Source organism: Mchenga conophoros, linkage group LG23 (genome assembly GCF_057382185.1).
Source record: "Mchenga conophoros isolate Kocher_MC1m ecotype Shallow Benthic linkage group LG23, M_conophoros_male_GT1.1, whole genome shotgun sequence".
NCBI classification, from domain to species: Eukaryota; Metazoa; Chordata; class Actinopteri; order Cichliformes; family Cichlidae; genus Mchenga; species Mchenga conophoros.
The window spans coordinates 46,748,649-46,772,439 of NC_140547.1; the positions used below are offsets into that span (position 1 = coordinate 46,748,649).

The 23,791-nt window shown below is 41.6% G+C and overlaps 2 protein-coding genes across 2 annotated transcripts in view; both read left to right on the forward strand.

Moving 5' to 3' along the window:
* Positions 1–22,480, forward strand: part of LOC146548158 (uncharacterized) — a 45,452-nt gene extending 22,972 nt beyond the window's left edge. Inside the window, exons 6-10 of the mRNA XM_085263808.1 lie at positions 11,719–11,995; positions 12,100–13,885; positions 14,320–14,631; positions 15,726–15,977; positions 22,417–22,480. Of these exons, the coding sequence (XP_085119934.1) occupies positions 11,719–11,995; positions 12,100–13,885; positions 14,320–14,631; positions 15,726–15,957 (2,607 nt within the window). The 3' untranslated portion in view covers positions 15,958–15,977; positions 22,417–22,480. The remainder of the gene's footprint in view (positions 1–11,718; positions 11,996–12,099; positions 13,886–14,319; positions 14,632–15,725; positions 15,978–22,416) is intronic.
* The window catches only part of LOC146548152 (NACHT, LRR and PYD domains-containing protein 12-like), a 390,489-nt gene that overhangs the window by 349,705 nt on the left and 16,993 nt on the right, over positions 1–23,791 (forward strand). The window lies entirely within an intron of this gene.

Sequence of the window (23,791 nt, forward strand, 5' to 3'; positions counted from 1 at the left end):
TTTAAAATTCTATATAAAACCCCTTTGTAAACACTGTTCACCGAAGTCTATTTACCAACGTACGTAAAGATATTACACATAAAAAATAGACACAAACATTGGAAATCACTTTTTGGCACAACACCGTAACCTCTCCAGAGGTGGTATCAATATTAATATCTCTAAACCCTATAAATGTTTCTTTTAAAGTCTGACGAAAGGAAGGAGCTGCGAGAAGTGTGCCTCTCAACCGGTGGCTCGCTCAATAACGTCTGGCTGTGCAGCTGAAACCTTTTTGACCCACCAACAGTCACACAGAGGCCACAAAATCTCACATGCGGGTTTCAGTCTTTCAGGCGGAGTCTCTCTAAGAAATTCTAGTTTTAACTTCAGTTCAAATGCTTCATCTTCTGTGAATCGAGTCAAATTAGAAAAAAACTAAATATAAAACAGGTTTAAATGAACAAAAAAGAAACTCATCTGATCATTGTTAACATACACAGTGAGCACTCATGCAGGTTCATCAAGACTTTGCTTTTCTAAAAAAGATCTAAAGATTTGCAGGAGGAAAAACTGAATAACACCTTTAAAATGTTAGTTTTTCCCTTTTTTGTTCGATTGTAACGTGATTAATACAAAATATTTTAAAGAAAACATTTTAAAGAAAGAAAAACTTGCCTAATTAATCATTTTATCCTGTGATTTCTTTATTTCGCAATATTTTTTACTGATTAAACATGTTGTTTGTGTTATTGTTACGGCTGCTTTGATGATTTAGGATTCAGTTTTGCTGCATGTTATCATTAAATCCTGTTTCGCCTGCTTTGCAAGAAAAATAACAGGAGACAATGTGATTAGGGCTGAGTATCAATTTCAATTCCTACTGCTTCAGTTCCCATTAGTAGTAATACCTACACTTTTTTTGATTTCACTTTTCTAATAGTTTCACAGGCTAATAGTTTTTAAACAGAATAGCACAAGCAACATGTATCCCTTTAGAAATCAAACTGTGATACTTCTAAAAGCACATATTCACACCGAGCCACACTAGCACTGTATCAACCCCCAATGTTCCTTTAATGCAACTAGCCCTATAATTATCTACTAGTCACAAACACACTGCAACAGTAAGACTTGTTGATTACACATAGATGATTTATCTACTTTAGGAGCATTTGACTTTTTCTTTAGCGCTCCGAAAAGACACAGAGGCTAATAGTTTTAAATAGAGCACCACAAACAACAACAGGTATTCCTTTAGAAATAAACTTTTCTGGTGTTACTTCTAAAAACTACAGATTCTTAACTAGTCACACTCTGCAACAGTTAGACAGAGTGGGTTACAGTTAGGCCCCCAACAGTCAGCAAAAGAAGTCATAAAACAATAAAAGAGGCTCCCTTTATCAAGAGCATCCCAGCACTCACACATCCCAACTGTAGTTCCATAGTTTTTCCACCTTTTTCATTACAAACAGTTTATCTTATCTTATCATGTCAGAGGTCAACTGAAACCATGTCCACCTGAACCTCCAAAGGTTTTGCACCTTTTCTTACACCCCACACCTTTATCTCTGCAGGCAGACAATTACACCTCCTACTGACTAACTGTACCTCTATAGTTTCCACCTTTTTTCATTACAAACTGCTCTTTTATCTGTCAATTACACTTTCTACAGACCAACTGAACCTCCATAGGCTTTCCACCTTTCTTCTTTACATCCTACTCTTTTATCTCTACATCTCAGAGCCCAACTGAAACCAAGTCCGCCTATATAAAAACACCCTAATCAGAAACCCTGTATTTTTCCTCAGCACTTCACAACTACCGCAAGGTATAGCGTTTTAACTTTTTATTTTTTCGGATCCCAGACACAGCGGTGTGAGGTACTTAGCACACAGTTTGGACATGTAGATAACATCGTTTGTTTGGAACACAGCAGCAGAGAGGTAGAATTCACATGAGTTTAATTTAATCAAACCTCATTTTACGGATCTAAGTGGCTCCTCATCACGAGCCAATTCACCATTTTATTTAAATATCTGAATTTTCGGAATGATGATCCAAGCGGGACACAGAGGCTGCTAGTTTTAACACACCAGAATGCAAATATAAATAAAAGCCTGACTATCCCGAGAGCTGCAGCGACACCGTTCTTTCACACGGATGCCTGGATGTGCGTTGGAGCCGACTTTGCTACCCGCACAGAGCGTTTCTGACCTACGGGCGTTGCTTATACAATAGAGAAAAGCAACAATACAGCGCGTTTCTCTGCTCCAAGAGATCCCAGGGCCTTTCACAAGGTAAGCATGTCTGTTATACCCAGAGCATAAATGTCTGTATGTCAGCGCTGATTATTCAAACCCTGTTTAAAATGTGACACATATGTTGTCTGAAAACAAATCCTCTAAATTTGCAAAGTTACTGATTTAAAAATATATTTTCGAATTTTTAGTTGCATGTCAAACATATGATAGACTCTTGAGCATATTTATTTATATAGCTACATTCACAATGGTATAACCGTGCTGAATAAAAGATGCCCAAGCACCAATGCACTCTAATGCAAACCTCTAAACTGCATGTTGATAAGTGCATGAAGTGTGTGTGTGTGTGTGTGTGTGTGTGTGTGTGTGTGTGTGTGTGTGTGTGTGTGTGTGTGCCCTCACAGAAGGAAGGTCACAGCAGGAGCTTTTCTCGAACGCATTTCCAATCAGTTTTTTACAAGAAGTGTGGCTCATACAACGGTATAAATGTATTCTTTGTGATACTTTATAAATATGAAACTCTAAAGATTTTGAGTTCGTGCACATTGTGAAACAAGAATCTAAATATTTGTGTCACAATGATTTCTATAAAAGCATTTTGTTTATGGGGATAATGTGACAAATCTTTTGTGACCCTATTAATGATCAGTGATAATTGAAGAGGAACCCTGGCTCGGGACATTTTCATGACAAGTGTCAGCGCAGACATCTACTAACGAGAGAACATGTTTTATCATCATAAACACGGTGATGTGAAGCATCGTTAAAGTGTCACTTCAGTAATGTTGACTCATGTTTTTAATAATGACTTTAAAACACTCATTTCTGTGGTTTATTTTAAGTTTACAGAATATAACATGTGGTAAGACGACGAGTTTTACTTCTCACTGTCCGTGTTATGTGTATCTATTTATCATGTATGCTACTTTGCCGACAATGTTTCATTGTGTTCATGAAATAAACCAGACTTTCACTGTCTGCATCTTTTACTGTTTTCTGCTTTTGTTCACTCCAAGTTTGACAAACCTACAGATATCCAGAGTTAACTCACTAACAATGTGGAGCAGTCTCAGTGTATTTAGCTGCTTTTTCCCTGAACACAACCAACTGAGAGAAACGCCTGTAGGCCTCACTTTGGTCATTTTGAACGCTGAAGGAGATTTGTTCCATAGACACCTTATACTAGTGTTTCCTGCACTACTATGTTCTATTTAAATCCAGATTCCTTTTATAGTTTGCAGTGAAATTTGTTAAACCGTTGCTTAATGGGACAGAAGTACAAGTCACTCTTTACTAACACATTTATAGATGAGTTTATTGCTGAACGACACAGCTAGCAGTCTCACACACTCTTTAGGTTTTTCAACTTTTGTGTGTAATGGTTTAGTCTATTTTTAGTCCTGCTTTTGCTTTGAGCAGTCTGTTTTTATTTTGTCTCGCGAGTGTGTGTTTTTCAAACCAGATCCTCCTCAGTTTGATTTTGTTACCACAAACTTTGTGTGAAGTTCACAACAGAGGTAAAGAGATTTAAACACACCAGTTTAAGGACGCAGCGATTGGACCAGCTGCACAGGGCTGGTGAAGCAGAGAGTGTCGGGGGAGATGTGCAACAGAAGCAGAGGGAACATTTTACAAGATGATAAATGGCACATTTAGGTGATTAAGGATTTGTTGACAAGATTAAAAGACACGTCCGTCAGAGTTCAACAACATTACAGTTTGATTAAATAAAAAGTTTTTAAACTACACAAGGTTCATTTTCTCCTCTGATAGTAAGCATATTAAACATGTCAAGAAAGAAAGAGTATAAAGAAAAATAGTAAATGTGTGTCTAATTAAACTCTTCCTGTGAACCTTATATCATCCTTTAATATGTTCGGTGTTACAAACTTGAAGAAGCACAGAAAAGATCATCAGACATTAATCTAATCAGTTTTCAGCCTTCATTCATATTGAAAAGTTGAAATCTTCCCTGCTAGACCCAAGTGCAGCGTTTAACACCGTTGGCCAGAACATTTTATTACAGCTATTATTAAATGGAGAGTCCTCTTCACACACTGAGGTTAATTATGAAGCTCCACAGGCTTCTGTGCAAAGACCAGTTCTGTTTACATTATACGTGCTTTAGAAGACATAGCATACATTTTCACTGCTATGCATATGATACCCACTTTTATTGGTTAAACTGCCGGGATGTCTTAGACACATAATGAGCTTTAATTTTCTGCTTCTAAGTTCAGATAAAACTGAGGTTATTGTAACGGGGCGTAAAAATCTTAGAAACACTGGCTAACACGATCCTTACTCTGGATGGCATCGCCTTAAGCCGCCTGTTGCAGTCATTTGGCACATTATAAGTAAAATTGAAGCACACGATCCTAAAGCACAACATCAACATTTATTTATATACAAAAATGAAAATTCTTTTTACAGAAAAGAATTGTAACTTCACAATATTGCATTAAGATGAGCAGACAGATTTTAATCTCAGCATCGTGCACACAGATTTTTCAGGACACTGGAAGAGTTCCTGCCGTGGATTTAGATGTTAGTGTTGTGTGGATGATCCCATTCTGTCATCTTTGTGTTACTAACACTGATGCTTTTACACTTTAGGACCCTCGAGACCTCTGCTGCTCAGCCGTCCTGATCGCTGCCTCCACTTTAACCAGAGGCTGTAACCTCTGATCATTTCACCTGCACCGACAGTAAAACTCTTCTCCAGAACCAAACGTGCCATAAACCCGTCACAGCTTCATCATCAGCTCAGTCTCAGCAACATGCAGACGACCGAGCAGCAGAAACTCTGCATGGAACGTCTGAAGTCTGTTCTTCAGTTTTCCCAGCTCACTGTTTATTGAACATGAGACAGAAAAATAACTTCACCTTTAATGTGAAACTTTTATCGCCTGTGACATGTTTGCAGGAAGTTTTCATGCTGTGATTAAGTGTCACAGCCATAAATATCACACAAGGTAAAAACTACAAGTCCCAGCATCCTCTGTGTTTAGGGAGGAGCAGTGAAAGTGAAAGTGTTGATCCTCCGTTCAGAGCAGCAGGAGGAGGAAGGTGGAGCTGAGGCAGGTGAGTGTTAACATGAATATGTTTCTTCTTATGACATAAAATAATTCCACGCTGTTCGTGTCTGTGGGTGAAACGTGAGGCCGCTCGGCTCCTCTGAGCGCTGGTTTCCTGTAAGTAGAGAGGAAGTGAGTTTAGCTGAGAGAGCAGGAGGAGAGTGAGAGCTGTGCTGAGGCAGCTGAGTGTTAACACCGCTCTGACATTACTGTGTCTCTGTGGCGGGAACAACAGGCTCCGTCAGTGGAGGCAAAAATAATCAGACTTTGGTTTTTCAAAGGAAACTACTTTATGTTGGGAGAAGCCGCGCGCTCATTGGATAACGACTTGTCAATCTCAAGTTATTAGCCAATGAGCGCGCAGGTTCACAGTAAGACCCGCCCTTATCACGACGGGTTTTAAAACTAAAATGGCGACAGAAACTCTGTGAGTGGAGTTCAAGCTGACTTTATGAAAGTGCGACGTTTGAGCCACTTCCTGTTCTCAGTCCCGGCGTCCTGATCACCGAGGTTTCTGTTGCTCTGATGTCTGATATTGATTATATCGGTAAACAGGCTGTAGGCAGAAACATCAGGTCTGATCTGAAAATCCCTTCAGAAACAAACTTTAAGAGTTTTATGTCCGTGAGGCTGTAAAACTGTAACGTGTCCTGTGATCTATAAACACTCTGTGATGAATAATCTGAAGTCATTTTGAGCCTGACAGTAGTTTCCTGTCACAGAGCAGAAGCTGCAGGCAGTTTTTGGCACCTTTATATTTAATTTATTCCAAAATAAATCAATAAAGGTAGAAAAGAACTCTCAGTGACATTAAAAATCTATTTTTAAAGACAGATGTGACCAAGTGCAACAAATACAAGATGAGATGTTTACAGATATTTGAAGTATTGATCATATGTAGAACACAGAGCAGGTCCAATAACAGAGTCATCCTGCTCACAAACAGCAGTTTTGTTTCATGAGCTCACCTCCTGCTGTGATCCTCAGCTTCTCTCCAAAGGAGCCGTAACATGTGGGCTCCTCACCATGATGATGATCCCAAACACACTGAGTTCCTTCATCCACCTGATCATGTACTTATTAAATAATGTGATGGTTTTGGTGTTTTTTAAAGACTTTGAGCCTCTAAAATAACTGGTTTGGACTTTAGGGCCAAAGCTCCAACATTAGAAAGCCGTCAGTGTGATGCTTCCAGTACAACAGCACCTCTGAGTGTGTGTGTTTACCTCTCAGACTAACTCCACCCTGACATCAAGAAGATGGAGGAAGAGGACGGAGCAGCATCCAGCTGTGTGTCTGTGAGGAGTGACGGAGTTACACAAACACCTCCACCTTACAGTCATGGACCTGCAGCAATAATGTAAGAACACTACTAACTTTATTAGTCATTTCAACATAACCATGACAGAATCATTGATCTGTGATTGGTTCAAACTGTTTGATCTGAGTTTGATTTTTATTGACTTGTTTTCTTGCTAAGATCTGAACTCTGTAAGTTTAAGTGAAGTCAGTGCAGCAGAATCAGAGAAGAGCTGAGAACAAACTGAGTTCATTCAGAGACAGAAAAAACCGCTGATGATTGGCTGACCTGTCAGCGTTATGAGGCAGACACAATATCACAGAGGGATCAGCTGATCATATGGCTGTCAGAGAGAACTGATCAGTTATTGATGTTTGTGTTTGCAGAGGTCAGAGGTCACAGTCTCCAGCATCCAGCTGTGTGTCTGTGAGGAGTGACTGGTCCAGAGAAAAAGTTCCTCCAGACTTCAGTGATGAACCTGCAGCAACAATGTTCTTCAATCATGGAGCTCAGCTGACCATGTAAGAGAGCTGCTGACTCAGAGTTCAAAGGTTGTTTCTATAAATGTTCTGCCAGTGACATCATAACTTAACCTAACACTGGTCTGTGTATGAAGTATCATTTAGTGGCCGTTGTTAAAGTTGTATAATGATGATGCTAGTTTGGGGTGTATTTTCCTGCTGATGCAAATGCATCTACTTTGCCCTTTGTCTGGTGCTTTGGACAAAGACGTCCAATGAAACTCAGAACAACACAGTTTGCACCACCAGCAGGCAGAGGAAGTGGCTGACATCCAGAAATCCTACCAGTGGCTGAACAAAGCTGGACTGAAAGACAGCACAGAGGCACTAATCATGGCAGCACAGGAACAAGCTCCGAGCACAAGACCCATAGAGCCCGGGGTCTACATGGCTCTTTTTGGGGGGGTTGTGTTGTATTAATAGTGACTTTGTTTCTTTGGACCTGACCAAAATCTTTTGTTTTTCAGTTCAGTTGCAACATTGACTAACAGTAATGCAGGGGTCGGCAACCTGCGGCTCTTTAGTCCTTACAGTGCGGCTCCTCGTGGTTTGGGAAAATAAATTAGAAGCTATTAGCTGAAGTGTATTTTATTTATGTTCTTTTTTAACTTGTAGTTCTAAATTGGAAGATTATTGTGATATTGAAATATAAAAAGAAAATTATATTTTATTATTTTTTCATCGTTCAAATAAGCGTCACACTCGTGGAAGCCGGTGTACCCGCCGAAACGCCGTGCATTTATCGAGACTTTCAGCCCCAGGAAGGCCAATTATGGATCTTCGGATCCACATTATGTCAGCAGCTGTTCTCCACCGTGAACTACGTTAAAAACAAACACTGCTCACGCCTCACAGACGACAGCTTACAGTCCTGTAAAGATGAAAGTGACTTCGTACAGCCCCGACCTGCAGACGCTGTGCGCAGAGGTTCAGGAGCAGAAGTCCCGTTGTAAACATATCACGGCAGACCCGACGATGTTTGCATGAACACGCTTTTCAGCTTCTCTTTATTGACCACTTTTCACACACGGTTGCTGTACGCACACAGCCGGCTGTAGCTTTGCAGCTCACAGCCCGACACACACCAACACAACAGCACAGACGTTAAGGCGGCGAGGCGTGATTGCGGGTGCCGCTCAGGTGCGTCCGCCTCCCCTGCAGCGGCGCTGCAGACCACGCCCCGCCACACACATTAACCAGGTAAAATACATATTTAGGCAGAATTTTGCAAATATCTATTTTGCATCTTTCAGCAGCATAGAGCTTTTTTTCCAATTGTTTTTTAAAAGTCAGGTCAAGGCTCCAAAAGCACAAAGGAGATATAAGGGTGGCGGCTCACAGCAGCTTTTGTTTGCTACATCATTTTAGTTCAGCTGGGTGTCTTTCCTTTGGTTATATTTCTTTAAGAGTTCAAATGTGTTCATTACATAAATAACATGTAATTTTCTCTGTAGCACTTCATGGATTTCATAAGCAACACACCTTAGTTGTTCACACAAAGCATAAAGGTAAAAAACAGTATATACAGTGTTATCTTCATTCTAGATGTCAAAAAGTATTTGTGGCTCCCAGTGTTTTCTTTTGCGTGGAAACTGGCTCCAAATGGCTCTTTGGGTCCTGAAGGTTGCTGACCCCTGACCTAATGGTATATTTTTTTTAGCTGGATCGTTCTATAAAAACATGAATCAAATCTGAGAAAAGTTTCCACCTGACCTGTTGAATGTTATTGAAGCCAGAAGTTTGCCTTCATACTGTGTTTCTTGCATGCCTTTTGTGGTGTACTAATTGATGTGAAATGAATGCAATGTGGTTGTGTTTGCAGAGGTCAGAGGTCACAGTCTCCAGCATCCAGCTGTGTGTCTATGAGGAGTGACTGGTCCAAAGACAGACCTCCAGTCTTCAGTCATGAACCTGCAGCAACAATGTTCTTCAATCATGGAGCTCAGCTGACCATGTAAGAGAGCTGCTGACTCAGAGTTCAAAGGTTGTTTCTATAAATGTGTTCTACCAGTGACATCATAAATGATTCCTAATGGTGGTCCGGGTACGATAATGCTAGTATCAATCATAGTAGTAATGCAATCCAAGGTAATGATTTCTTCTCTGCTGCTGTGAACGTCTCTGCAGCCGTCTGTACTCTAATCTGAGACAACTATTACTGACAGAAACCATCACATCATCCAGTTTGTGTGTTTGCAGCTGCTTAAAAGATTTTAAACAGAGATTAATCAGTAATTCATGTGATGTGTTTGTGTTTGCAGAGGTCAGAGGTCACAGTCTCCAGCATCCAGCTGTGTGTCTGTGAGGAGTGACTGGTCCAAAAACAAACCTCCAGGCTTCAGTGATGAACCTGCAGCAACAATGTTCTTCAATCATGGAGCTCAGCTGACCATGTAAGAGAGCTGCTGACTCATTTACGGGTGTTTGAAATTCTGTGACCACTTTGTAATTTTAGTTTATATTTTTAAAGTGTTTTTATTTGTAGTTGCCTGTATTTTTATTACACTGTGTGTAACGTGGTGGTTTGTGCTGTTTGGGATTGTTTTGGTGTATTTGTGTCAGAACATCAGATAAATGATTTCGTCACATTTTAAAAGAAAGTATCAGGATAATAATCTGAACTGAGTCATCAGAAATAGAAAGATGGTCTCAACAGGCCACTGAGCTGATCTCCAAAGAAATGCAGAAGATTGAAGAGTCCGAGGCTGTTTATTTGTCACAGGCATCGTCATACACGTACAACACAGTGAAATGTGCTGAGCTGCTCCTGTGACTGGACAAAACATTAGAAACAATCATTAAATGAAATAATGAAACATTGTGCAGATGTAATGTTAAAGTGCTTTGTGCCACATTAGCACAGCATGTACTGACAGAGCAGTGCAAGCAGAACAAAGCAAATGAGCAAAGTGATGTAAACAGAGTAACTGAACAGAGTGAGCAGAGTAATATCAGCAGTAATGAAGCAGCAGGATCAGTGTAGCAGCGTGTGACGTCATAATGAATCAGGTATGATCTGAAATATGACAGTGAGACAAGAACATGATGTAAGGTCCTGTTTAAACCCTGATGGTGATGCTATGAGGGGAGCATGTTCTGATTTAGGACTTGGATGGTCTGAGGATAGAAGCTCCTCTCTGTTTGTGTCCTGATGGTGCAGAAGCTTCTGCCTGATTGTAGAAGGAGCTGAAGCCAGCATCATCCCAGAGGTGAAGCTCCTCTGTGTGCAGACCTGAGGTCAGATTCCTCCAGGCTGATGTTCAGGATCTACAGAAACGTGTGGTTGTAGTTATTGCTGCACTGTGTGCTGACAGCAGATACTCAGAACAAAGCGCTGCACACGTGTTCTTTACAAACATCTGTACATATCAAATATGGATCATGGCAGTGAATGAACACGTTTCTGTCATTTGTTTCATTGGCTTCTTTTTTCTGCCTGTGTTCATGTGATTAATGTCTAACACATAAACAGGTTTGTAATCAAACATCACATCATCAGGGAGGCATCATGAAACAAAGTTACTGCTGGAGGCTGAACTCAATTTGGTGGCAATGTTCAAAAATATCACTCAGATCATTTCAAAGCTTTTAGTTCTTCTTCTTCACTTCTGTAAAATAATAGAAAGGAAATCAGAACCCAGAAGTTCACTTCCTGATGACTGAACTCTTTCAAAATAAAGCTGAAAGCTCTGAATGTGACACCGCTGCTCCACCACAGTTTTTAGAGGAGGTCAAAGGTCAGTTCAGAGTGATGGATCCCAAACTTCCAGTACATCCAGTGAAGGACATAATCAGCTCTGTGATGAAGGCTTTTACTGTGGAGTTTGTAGGCTGATCACTCTGTGTTTAATAAGACAGGCAGGAACAGCAAAGGAAACTTGGATTCTGAACTCAAACACAAGTGTTACGGCTGTGGCCATAAGAACACTGTGTGGGCTGTTTGTTCTGTCTCTTTACTGTGTTTAAGACTCTTTACAGGTCCCTCCCCTAATGAAGAGTAGTGAGCAGCTGATTGGACCATGGAACAGGTGACCACATTCAAAAAGCCGCTCTGACAGCTCCAGAGAGAGAGAGAGAGTGTGGAGCCGTCGCAGTCCTGACCCTGGTTTTCCCAGCCTGTGTTTATCTTGTGTATTTGTGGGAGTGTGAATTGTAAAAGCACTCGTGGGCTGAAGCGGAAGGGGTGAGCTGCCTTTTCTTTTGGAATCGTTTTCTCCTGTTTTCTTGGTCAGGGAGCGAGGGATAGCTCTGGCATTTGTTTGTTCTTTTTTCTTTCTTAGGGTTTAGTTAGTCTTTTCTGGTGGGACTTAGTTGGTTTTGTTTATTATTTTGGCCTGGGCTCACCCTGGAGCTATGCTTCTTGTCCTTAAATAAAATCACTTTTTTTACTCACAACTGGTTTGGATGTTTGGCTTGGGAACCAGGGCGGGGATTTGTCTCTCTCTCCTCCAACCTTATGTGCGTCCCTACCCGCCTAGACTAGGGGCGTAACACAAGTTTCTCCACTTTGACTTTTCTCTGTGACCATCAGAGCTTCTGCACAGTGTCATCAAATCTGGATGTTTGTCACTGACAGTCAATGATTTTAGTGATAAAGAAATGTGTTCACAGAGGGAGGAAGAGGAAGAGGAGTGGTGTCTGTGAGGAGGAGCAGCTGTCCTGCTGTGCTTTGTGTCAGGACGTCCTGAAGGATCCAGTCTCTACCAGCTGTGGACACTGGTTCTGCAGACAGTGCATCTCCTCATACTGCGACCAGTCTGCTTCATCAGGAGACTGGTCCTGTCCCCAGTGTGGAGAAAGATCCAGAAGCAGAGCTGGACTGCAGACAGCCAGTCAGAGCAGCTGTGTACAAAGTAAGACTGAACATCTGTCTGCTGATGGACTCATTTCTGAAAACTGGACTTCTTGTTGTTGTTCAGACATTGAAGAGTTTTCTTTCTGTTTTTCTTTCTTTCAGCAGATGTTGGTCTGCAGGAGGTTTTAGATGAACATAAGATCAGTCTGAGGAGGAGATGTGAACGTGTGACTGAAGGAAGCGATGAAACAGGAAGTAGAACCCTCCTCAACAGGATCTACACTGAGCTCTACATCACAGAGGGACAGAGTGAAGAGGTTCATAGCCAACATGAGGTGAGGCAGCTGGAGACAGCTTCCAAGATGGACGCCCTCCATGACACTCCAATCAGGTGCCAGGACATCTTTAAAGCCTTACCTGACCAACAGAGACCCATCAGAGTGGTTCTGACCAACGGCGTGGCTGGTGTTGGAAAAACCTTCTCAGTGCAGAAGTTCACTCTGGACTGGGCAGAGGGCTTGGAGAACCAACATGTCAGTGTGGTGGTTCTGCTTTCATTCAGGGAGCTGAACCTGATCAGAGATGAGCAGTACAGTCTTCTGGAGCTGCTCCACATTTTCCATCCAACACTACAGAAGGTCACAGCAGAGAAGCTGGCTGTCTCTCAGCTTTTGTTCATCTTTGACGGCCTGGATGAAAGCAGACTTTCATTGGATTTCACCAACAGGAAGCTGCTGTCTGATGTCACACAGAAGTCATCAGTCAGCCAGCTGCTGACAAACCTCATCCAGGGGAATCTGCTTCCCTCGGCTCTCGTCTGGATAACTTCCCGACCTGCAGCGGCCAATCAGATCCCTCCTACATGTGTTGACAGGCTAACAGAAGTACGAGGCTTCACTGACGCCCAGAAGGAGGAGTACTTCAGGAGGAGATTCAGTGATGAAGAGCTGTCCAGCAGAATCATCTCCCACATGAAGACATCCAGGAGCCTCCACATCATGTGTAGAATCCCAGTCTTCTGCTGGATCACTGCTACAGTTCTGGAGCACATGTTGACTACAGAGCAGAGAGGAGAGCTGCCCAAGACCCTGACTGACATGTACTCACACTTCCTGCTGGTTCAGACAAAGAGGAAGAAGAACAAGTACCACGAGGGACATGAGACGAGTCCACAGGAGCTGACGGAGGCTGACAGGGAAGTTCTTCTGAAGCTGGGGAGGCTGGCGTTTGAACATCTGGAGAAAGGAAACATCATGTTCTACCAAGAAGACCTGGAGCAGTGTGGTCTGGATGTGACAGAGGCCTCGGTGTACTCAGGAGTTTGTACAGAGATCTTCAAAAGAGAGTGTGTGATCTTCCAGAAACCAGTCTACTGCTTTGTTCATCTGAGCATCCAGGAGTTTCTGGCTGCAGTCTACATGTTCCACTGTTTCACCAACAGGAAGTCAGAGGTGCTGAAGAACTTTCTGGGAAAAAAATACAACGAGTCCTCTCTGGATGATTTTTTGATGGAAACACTAATAAAATCCTTCAGGAGTAAAAATGGTCGTCTGGACCTGTTTGTCCGCTTCCTTCATGGCCTCTGTCTGGAGTCCAACCAGAGACTCTTAGGAGGTCTGCTGGGTCAGACAGAGAACAGTCCAGAAACCATCCAGAGAGTCATCAAGAATCTAAAAGGAAGGAAGACAAAATCCTCTCCTGACAGAAGCATCAACATCTTCCACTGTCTGATGGAGATGAACGACATCTTATTATCTCAGGAGATCCAAGAGTTCCTGAAGTCAGAGAACAAATCAAAGAAACTCTCTGAGATCCACTGCTCAGCTCTGGCCTTCATGCTGCAGATGTCAGAGGAGGTTCTGGATGAGTTGGACCTGAAGAAGTACAACACAACAAAGGAGGGACGACTGAGACTGATTCCAGCTGTGAGGAACTTCAGAAAGGCTCGGTGAGTCCAGATGTGATCATTAATATTATCAGTTGGTGATAGTTTAGTTACTCAGTCATAAACTGCAATCATTTCTTATTTGAGGTCACACTAGGGCTGCCACAAACGATTACTTTTGTGATTATTTGACTAATCAGATCAAAAATAAAACATACAGCTTATTGCACCAGCATGCATCTGCTGTTATGTAACTATCATTAGCTTACAGCTTAGAGTTTTTAAGGTATGTGCTAACTAAAAATAAAGACCAGATGATAGTTTATTAAACTTTTAATGAAATTTGCAGATTGTAGCAACAAACAGAAAGGCCCCCAAAATGTGTGCCGAGTTCTTCAGTGTGATTTCTCCACGATGAAAGCACACTGTGCTCCACATAGTTATGAAGATCTTGATTAACCACATTAGCTTCACATTAGTAACTTTGTCCTCGACAGCTCGGCCATCTTCAGAACCTGCCCAGGAATTGAACTGCACATGTGCACAAAATCCTCTCCTGACAGAAGCATCAACATCTTCCACTGTCTGATGGAGATGAACGACCTCTCAGTACATCAGGAGATCCAAGAGTTCCTGAAGTCAGAGAACAAATCAGAGAAGGAACTCTCTGAGATCCACTGCTTAGCTCTGGCCTTCATGCTGCAGATGTCAGAGGAGGTTCTGGATGAGTTTGACCTGCAGAAGTACAAAACAACAGCAGAGGGACAACGTCGACTGATTGCAGCTGTGAGGAACTTCAGAAAGGCTCGGTGAGTCCAGATGTGATCATTAATATTATCAATTAGTGATAGTTTAGTTACTCAGTCACACAGTAATAAATTCTTCTTGTTGTTTTCATGCTTTTAAAAATGTTTTGTTTTTTATCAGAACACTACATTTGTATTATTCTGGCAGAGACCTTGGTAGGAGAGTGCACCTTCACATGTATGTGGGTGTGTAACTGTGAGCTTTTCACCACGTCGTCGGTTTTTAGTCTTACGCTGAGTTTGCAGTCTGACATGTTTTATCTGTGTGCTGTTTCCGCTTGGTCGTGTTAACACGGTGCAGCAGACAGTAATGAGACTGTTGCTCATGTCTGTGCTGCTGTTGGTCTGTTAGCATTGCTCCTTAGGAGAGAAGACTGAAGTGAGACTTTACAAAGAACGTGTTTGTAGTAAAGTGAAACTGTGTGAAACAGTGAAGATGGTCCAAAGCAGCCTCTGTTTGTGCTTCTGATCACTGCTCTTTCTGTCTGATGTTATTGTCTTTATCTGGGCTCTGATTGCACTTTCTTAATTTTTCCAACTAATTATTGAACGTGTGAACAATCACATTATCTGTGACATCATCACCATCAGCATATGTGCTTCAGTTCTTTAGTTTTTCTTTCCTCTGTACTAAAGAGCTGAGATGGACAACAGTGTGCCAGAATACATCCAAAATTAGAGTCAGAGGTCACTGCAGGTCATTATTTTTAAACCGTCACCACTCGTGACTCCGCCCCTTTATAACAAAAGTCACACAAACAGCGTGTGAGGTCACGAACACACCACAGCATCACCAAGTCACAAGGACGAGGCTCTGACAGGGACGACTCACAGCAGGAAGAGGTCAGTCTGTGCCCGTTGGCAGAGTGTTGGGCGTGATCACGTCGTATCTGCATTATTTGGTACGATCATCATAGAAATGATCAGAAATCATCACCAGACGAGAAGCTGAGCTTTGATTACTTGATGCCAGCATCATCATCATCATCCCTGGTGGTTGGTGACGTGTAGCAGCAGTGAGTGGGCCAGAGTGATTTGTGTGTTTGTTTTTCTTAAAGTGGATTGTTGAGTCATTCTGGCTCGTTTTGGTTTCACAGCCATCCTCCTCACCTGGATGCTGACTTGCCACTTAGTGAGAGCTCTGTGGAGATCTTCAGGTTCGCCAGTATAGTCGAGAGTCACTTTTATTCTTTTGGGACCCGACGCTGGAGATGTGGAGCTCACAGGGGCCTTACTTGCCGAGTTCTTCAGCGTGATTTCTCCACGGTGAACAGGTTTACCGTGGAGCACAAGAAAGCTGACCTTATTGCTTCGATGGAAACGGAGTAAGGCCGAGTTTTAGGACCACGGTAAGAAAAATATTCCCGATCATTTTAAGATAAAGTCGAGGTTAAAGTCAAAATTGTATTTGGAGAAAAAAGTTGAAATGTGGAGATTTGATGTTTCAAGACAAACTGCCAGGTTTGCTGTCCCCTCTACAAAACGCTTTGTTTAGATGAGTTAGTGAAACAAAGTGATCCACCGTCTTATGATAATAACTTTATTTCTAAAGCGCTTTCAAACAAAGTGCTGAACCAATATTTCATCATCCAGTTTTGCAGCATCCATCCTCTTTATTGTATGAAGGTGGAACCATCGATAACCTCGCATCCGTCCATTACAAGACATTTGATTTTGTACAAATCTTCCAGATTTGTGTTTTTCAGCTTTCTGCACCATCCTTTGAGCATCTTTATACTTTTCACCACACTGTGTTTATATAACACATGGATGTGTAACAGGAATCATTTCCCTTTTTTAGCTAACACCACTGCTGAAGTTTCACTGACTCAGAGAGTACAGCAGCTGTGGCACTTTGTCCTGAAACAGCAAATCTCCACAGTTCTTCATTTTCACCTTTAATGTTGAAATTAAGGACATTATTTTTTCCTTAATGTGGCATGGGCCTTCTGTATAACAGAGACCCAGCAGTAACTAGTGAAGCCCAGTGTGAGGGTCTCTGTCTTTAAAATAATGAGAGCTGGTGATAAAGTGGTGGTGAGGGAATCACGGCTGAGACTGAACTTCGATCCGCCTCCCATGTTCAACTGAGGGCGAATGTGGAAGTTGCCACTCAGACCACAGTAACGTCACACCAGACGCTCCCAGTTTATTTTGTCATTTTAATCAATGTACAGTTGGGAGGTCGCTCGCTGACGTTTGTTATGGCTCCATCAAGGAACCTAATAAATCTTTCTGTGGAGCTCTCTGTGGCATGTTTGACTGAAATGTGTTTTATTTGGTTCCCGTCATGAAATCTGTCTTAAAGAGAACTAAACCTCAGTGCTGGTTCTGGTGTGGTCAGCGAGTCCATCCAGACCCTTCAAGACTGTTTTTCTTGGACTGATTAGGACTTATTTCAAAATGCTTGTGTGACTTGGATAAATTTACAGACTGTGACAGCGAATATTCATTTTTGTGAGGACCTCATAAACCCAAGAGGGTAATTTGTATATGTCCAAATGATAAGCTTTGGAAAATATTATTAATTATTAATGCCTGAGTTTAAGAGTTCCTGAGATTTGGGAGGAATCTATTATTGTGTCTAAATCTATAAATATTTTTGGCCTGTTGCTTGTTTTGTAATCAAAACCTGAGAAACTTTTGTGTGCCAAAAACAGAACGTCCTCCTATTGGCTTATAGAACATGCAGGGGTGTGTGCACTGTGCTCCACATAGTTATGAAGATCTTGATTAACCACATTAGCGTCACATTAGTAACTTTGTCCTCGACAGCTCGGCCATCTTCAGAACCTGCCCAGGAATTGAACTGCACATGTGCACTGGCTCCATTCGTGGGGTTGTCCTGCATAGTCAGTGGTGTCAGTAGATCATTAAGTAAAATAATATATAACTCAGGCACGTGCAGAGGGGGGGGGGGGGCTAGAGGGGCTTGAGCACCCGCCCCTTTCCTGATGGGTGCCCAAAGTGCCCTTTTGTTGAGGCAACTTTTTAAAAAAAAATTATTATTTATTTTTATGTGTGCGTGCGTGCGGAGTCCTGTCTGTGCCCCTCAACAATAATATTTAACTATTAATCACAGTTTTGCTAAATAAAAGGATCTGGCTTGCATCAGTCACATGATCACATTTAACCAATGATCGCCCTCGACGGCAGAACGCGCTGGTTACGAGCCGGGAACGAGCTCACAAAGAGCACGCGCATTTTTTGCGGTCCGGAGCTGTAGGAGAAACACAAGTTAACTCAGAGACACAGACTGATGCGACAAACCCAGTAAGTAGGTGTACAGCGTACACTGTAGTGTGTAGCACCCAGGAGTATTAGCTTATTACGTACACGTTGGTAAGTTGTCTTGTGACAATTTGACGAACTGAAACAAACGAGCGTGCTGTGTGTGCAACAGCGTGACAAACATTACCTGTCCTTTTATTAACTGCACAAGTAGTGCTGGTCACAGCTGCTGGCTACCTGTGTAAGGCTGTCATGGGTCTGTAGCTCTGTCACCGTTTTAGGGAACATATTTAGTTTTAAAGTATTTAGAACATAGTTTTAAAGTAAGTTTCCGGGCTTTTCCTTCCTTTCTGGAGGGATTATATTTCACTAAAAAACGATCTAATATGCATGTCCACATAATAATTATTATAATTATAATATATTAAAAAAACACACGCTGTATTTTAAAGAACATACATTAAGAAGCAGATTATATTAGATTTATATTTTAAATAAGACAAAATTTGGATTTTACAGCAGTAAAATGATTGTATCTCTACAGTTTAAACATGTAATAAGCTTTGCCCCTGCACAGAGTGGATAGTGAAACAAATGGAATCATCATAAATACATTATTTCATATTTATTACTTCCCCCTCCTCATTGCTTTATTATTGTAGCTCTAGTAATAAATAATAATGTAAGGATTCTGGATCAGCACCATGATGCCCATAGTATATACAGTATTCTGAAGAAGGTCTAAAACGTCACTGTGTGTGCGTGCATGTGTGTGTTTTATGTATATGGATTTTTTTTTTAAATTATTACTCATGATATAACATTGTCTAGACATGCCTGGTAAGGACATGAGGAGGAAACAGTAGGAGCTGTGTGAGGCTACTAAAGGCAGGGCTATAACATTTTTCTCTCATCATTTTATTATAGATTAAGTGCAAGAGTTGTTAGGTGTGGATAATTAGATTATAGTTTATTGCAATAGCAAGTTGTGCCTTGTTCTCAGATAGACAGCAAGTGGAGAGTGATATATGAAATGATGGGATGGAAGGAAGAAGAGAAGCAAAGAGTGATTCACAGGCAGAGCCTAATTTCTTTCTCACAGTTTTTTGTTGCCTTATGGTTCCAAGCGCTGTCACCAATCTTTGCATTTTGTTATTATCTCATGACACTTGTTTAATCAGCTACCATCTCTCCTATGGACTTTTTAATGTCTAGAGTCTCAGATAAACACAGCCCTGCCCTTCCCATATTAGATTCTTGATGAATGTGTGTTGTTGTTATTCAGCCTGGTTCAATGTGCCCCTTTTTAACTTTGAGCACCCGCCCCTTTAAACTTCTCTGCACGGCCCTGATATAACTAGTAGGGGTGCAACGATATTCGTATCGATATTGAACTGTTCGATACAGTGTTTTTGGTTCGGTACGCATATGTATGAACAATACAAAATTTGTAATTTATTTTATCAACTTTCCTTCTGACGATGCTGTCTGTGTTGAGCGCTCAGTGAATCTGCGTTCGACAGCATCATCAGAAGGAAGAGCACAGGGCAAGCTAGCGAGACAGAAGTTAAGCTCTCCTTGCAACATGGCAAATTGAACCTCCCCCACCCTCATTCAGATCTGGCGTTTGGAATTATTTTGGTTTTCATGTGACGTATGACCCTGAAGGTAAGCACGTCATGGACTAAAGTAAAACAATATGTTGGATGTGCCACGCAATGCTTAATTACATGGGTGGGAACTAGTGTGTTAGCGCAGTTAGCTCGTTAACGTGTTGGCCGTCTAGCCCCATGCACGGCGATCAGGGGTAGCTCGTTAACGGAGATTTGCCGTGTTGTGGCGTTAAGGTCATTTCAACGAGATTAACCTGAAAGCACTAGTGGGAACACAACGAATATGACTGCACATTTACGCCGACATCATCCTAGTGCACAGACAAGTGGAAGCAGACAAAAACAACAAGCATGCTACTAACTTTAGCTGAGTCATTTAGACAGCTGTTAGCACAGGATTCTCCTCATGGGGACCTGATATATTTAATATGCTGCTGAGAATATAGCCCAGAAGAAGCATATAGTATAGCTTTTATTTTGGAAAGAGACATTTCTCTGTAATAAACTCCCTTTTCCAAAGATGAGTTATTCCTCAATCAGATACAGGGCTCGCAATATCGCTAGCCCGACGTCCCGGGGCTAGCGATTTTTCCAGTCGGGCTACCAAAATCTATCTCTTCCCTGCCCGTCGGGCTATTGTAGGAAGGAAAAATATATGTCAATGCTTTTGCATTCTTTCGGAAATGTAGCTGGGTAATTATGTCATTGGCATCGGTGAGCCACTGTCAATATGTGACATATTGAAATCGCATTTGAATTTGCACTTGTTTTTTGCTTTCATTTTGCAATCGCACGAACTGTGTATAGAGAGCGACAGCACTGATTGGTGAGTGATGATAATTTGCGCACCAATTCCTCTGACATCGTCTTATCAATCCTTAGCTTACTATGCAAACAAGACAAGTGAAATCTCCTGCAGCTTAAACATGTGAGAGGTTGATCGCGCAGAGAATCGCTGAGCGTTATGTGAGTGCGTGTGTAAAAGCAGCAGGATATATATTTTAGTTTTGCTGAGCCAAATAAGACAGGTCAGGGTGAACAAGTGACAGCCAAAGAAAAGCTTACCACAAAACGGAAAAGTAATGACAAATCAGACTATAAGGCAAAAAGAAAGTGCAGCTTTATGGTTTCATGGACAAAATAATTTCTGTGGCTGCGATATGATGAGCTAAATAACCAGGGCTGCACATAAGTGGTCCGCAGGTGCACATTCGCTGTCAAAAATAAAAAACGCGCACAAGGGTTAGGGTTAAATTTAAAAACTGTACTTTTCAGTTAAAATATATATTTATAATTTTAATAAATGACAAATTAAAAAGGCATGAACATTTTTTTTTGTATCGAAAAAATATCGAACCGTGACACCAAAGTATCGAACCGAACCGAACCGTGAATTTTGTGTATCGTTGCACCCCTAGTAACTAGATTCCTTTGAAAGAGCAACCATGGACGACAAAGCTGGGCGGAGTCTGCTCTAAGACACCAAATGAGCAAATGTTTGCTAACCTGTATCAGTGATCACCTTTTTGTTGGCCTGGTCCCCCAGTCCTCCCACTCCCCCCGGTCCTCGGTGGATGCTGTCACTTCCTCTGACACTGGCTCACCATTTATGTTGTGTCAAAAATCAAACGTGAAGATCTAATTTACTCTAAACTCTCTGACTGTTACTAATATAGTCATAAAATATGCAACAACCACTGGAGATGGAGATGAAGCTTCAACTTGCAGAAAATAGTTTATTAAAATCAGTTTGAATAAACCCAAGGCTCAGAGCAAAAGAGACAAAAGCGCCCCCAAGTGGTCAGACTGTAGACGAACAGAATAAACCCTATCAAAGACAAACACGCTGGAAGCATCTTTTCTAACACTCCAGTATTTATTAGCATTTATTATAAATTTATTGTGACTTTGAAGACGTTCAGTGTTTCCTTTGGTATAACGGAGGTCTGACTACAGTCCAGTAAACACACTGATTAGGATTATAGATTAAACTGCAGTAATACTTTCACAGTGTGCAGTGATGCACAGGTCGAGTGGTTTTACACTGAAATTCTCAACAACAGGAAACTATAAGAATTTGTTACTCTAATAATAAACATAGAAGAAGAAAAACATTTTTCATTTAGAGTTGATGAATATAAATGAATTTGAACTTTACAAACCAATCAAAGACAAACTGATCCATGTGAGTTTATAACAATATTCAAAGGCTGCTGCTGGACACAGACAGGTAACATCATTTTGACTTGCTGTCACCTGGATCTGGAGTCATAAACACTGAAGCGCTGAACATTAATACAAGTCTGTTTCTGCCAACTAGTGATAAACCTGCAGACTAATGGCTCAGAAAGCTAAAAGGAGCCAATCATTTCTGTGTTTAGTTCCCCTGAAATCAGATGTGATATCAGCAGCTCTGAGTTCATTCATCATTATTGTCCAGTGATGAGATTTCTGCTCCGTTTGGTGACAGTCAGCAGATTTTTCCTGAGTGTGGACGTGAACAGTCGTACCTGACAGCAGCAGGTAGCAAACAGAGATCGTCTTTCCAGCTGGAACTCTTCACTGAGCTGAGCTCATTCAAAATGTCCTGGAGTCAGATTCAGGACAGGAAACAGTTCAAATGTGTGTCTTCACTCTGACTCTGGATCAGATCTCAGTGACAGACTGTGGACATTATGGAAGCCTAAATGTGACACCATCTTCCTCCTTCATCTGCAGATTAAAGCCAAACAAAGATTCTCATTAAAAGTCTGCAGGTCTGAGAGAGACTGAATCGTTGTGTCATGTCAAACACAGTAAGAGGAGCTGAAGCACAGATGTGAAGAGCAGATGTTCATCAGATTATGACCTCACTCTGTTTTGTCTTCATATACATTCAGTCAGTGTTTATAATGCAGATTTTCTGCTTTTATAATAACACATTTTGTATTTTCTATGATCACAGACTGGCTGACTGTGGACTCTCAGGGACTCATTGTGAAGTTGTGGCCTCGGCCCTGAAGTCCATCCCCTCCCATCTGACAGAACTGGACATTAGTAACAACAATCTGCAGGATTCAGCAGTGAAGCTTCTGTGTGCTGGACTGGAGAGTCCAAACTGTCGACTGGAGACTCTGAGGTGAGTTCACTGACTGCAGCTGTTGTTGTTTTTCTATATTTCAGATCTTTGATTGATGTTTGAAACGTTCTTTAGTTCCTAAATGTTCAGGATGTGTCTGAAGACAAATGTGAAGAAGTTTGAGTGCTTTCAGAAATGTTGTGTCTTTCCAAACGACTGAACAACAGCTTTTCCTCTTGGCTGCAAATAGAAGTGACAGACTTGAGCAGGGTTCATTTAAAGGCTGACAGAAGTGGAGTGGTGACGGGGAGATGTTTGTCAGGACAGCTTTTCAGCCTCCACAGGTTCATGTTGTGCTCCATCAGTCAGTGAAGATGAAGTCAGTACTGATGAGGCTGTAGAGTGTGTGAGGGATGTGAATGAGGCTGTTGGAGATCTGATGATAGCAGATAAAAACAGGCTGCAGAGACTTTGAGCTTGTGTGGAAACAGACAGAGAAAAGAAAGACATGAATGTCAAAGCTAATAAAGGTGAAGTTAGGAGCTGTGATGATGTTCATGTATCAGAAGCTGATCGGGCTGCTACAGAGACGACCCACACAGCTGCTGTGGTGAGGTTTGTGTTAAAGCAGAGGAACACAGGCCCACACATGACAGCAAAGCAGGTTTCAGGCTCTGTGAGAGGATTTCAAACAGAAGCTGGAGAAGAGAAAGGACTACAGAAAGAAGGCAGCTGAGACCAGTCCAAGTGTTTCCATGGAGCCCAGTCTAACATTCATTTATACACTAACGTACAGAAGTGAACAGGAAAATGAATCCATAGTTTCAAATGTAGAAATAGTTCTCAGTTCATTTACAGAGTTTAATACAGTTCATGAGGAAATGTTCAAAACAGCAGCTGAGAAGAAATCTGCTTCACAAAGTTGGATCCAATTCCAATAGTTTGTGATGCACTTGAACGCAGCGTGAGCAGTTCACTGCCTAACCCCACAGAGACTGTCAGTCTGGACTTTTCTTTATTTCTATTGGCTGTCAGTGAGATTTCAGAGCAATCAGAGACTGTGGGTCTGTGTATGAAGTATAATTCATGTGCAGTTGTTGAAGTTGTAGAATGAGAAATGGCAGTTTGGGGTATTTCCTGCTTTCATTGTCCTGCTTGTGCTGATGAAAATGTTTATTGACGTGTGAATTCATTCTTCAACGCTCGATTCTGCCTGAACAACGAGAAACTTTGCTTATTTTTGTGTAACACAATTCAAAGC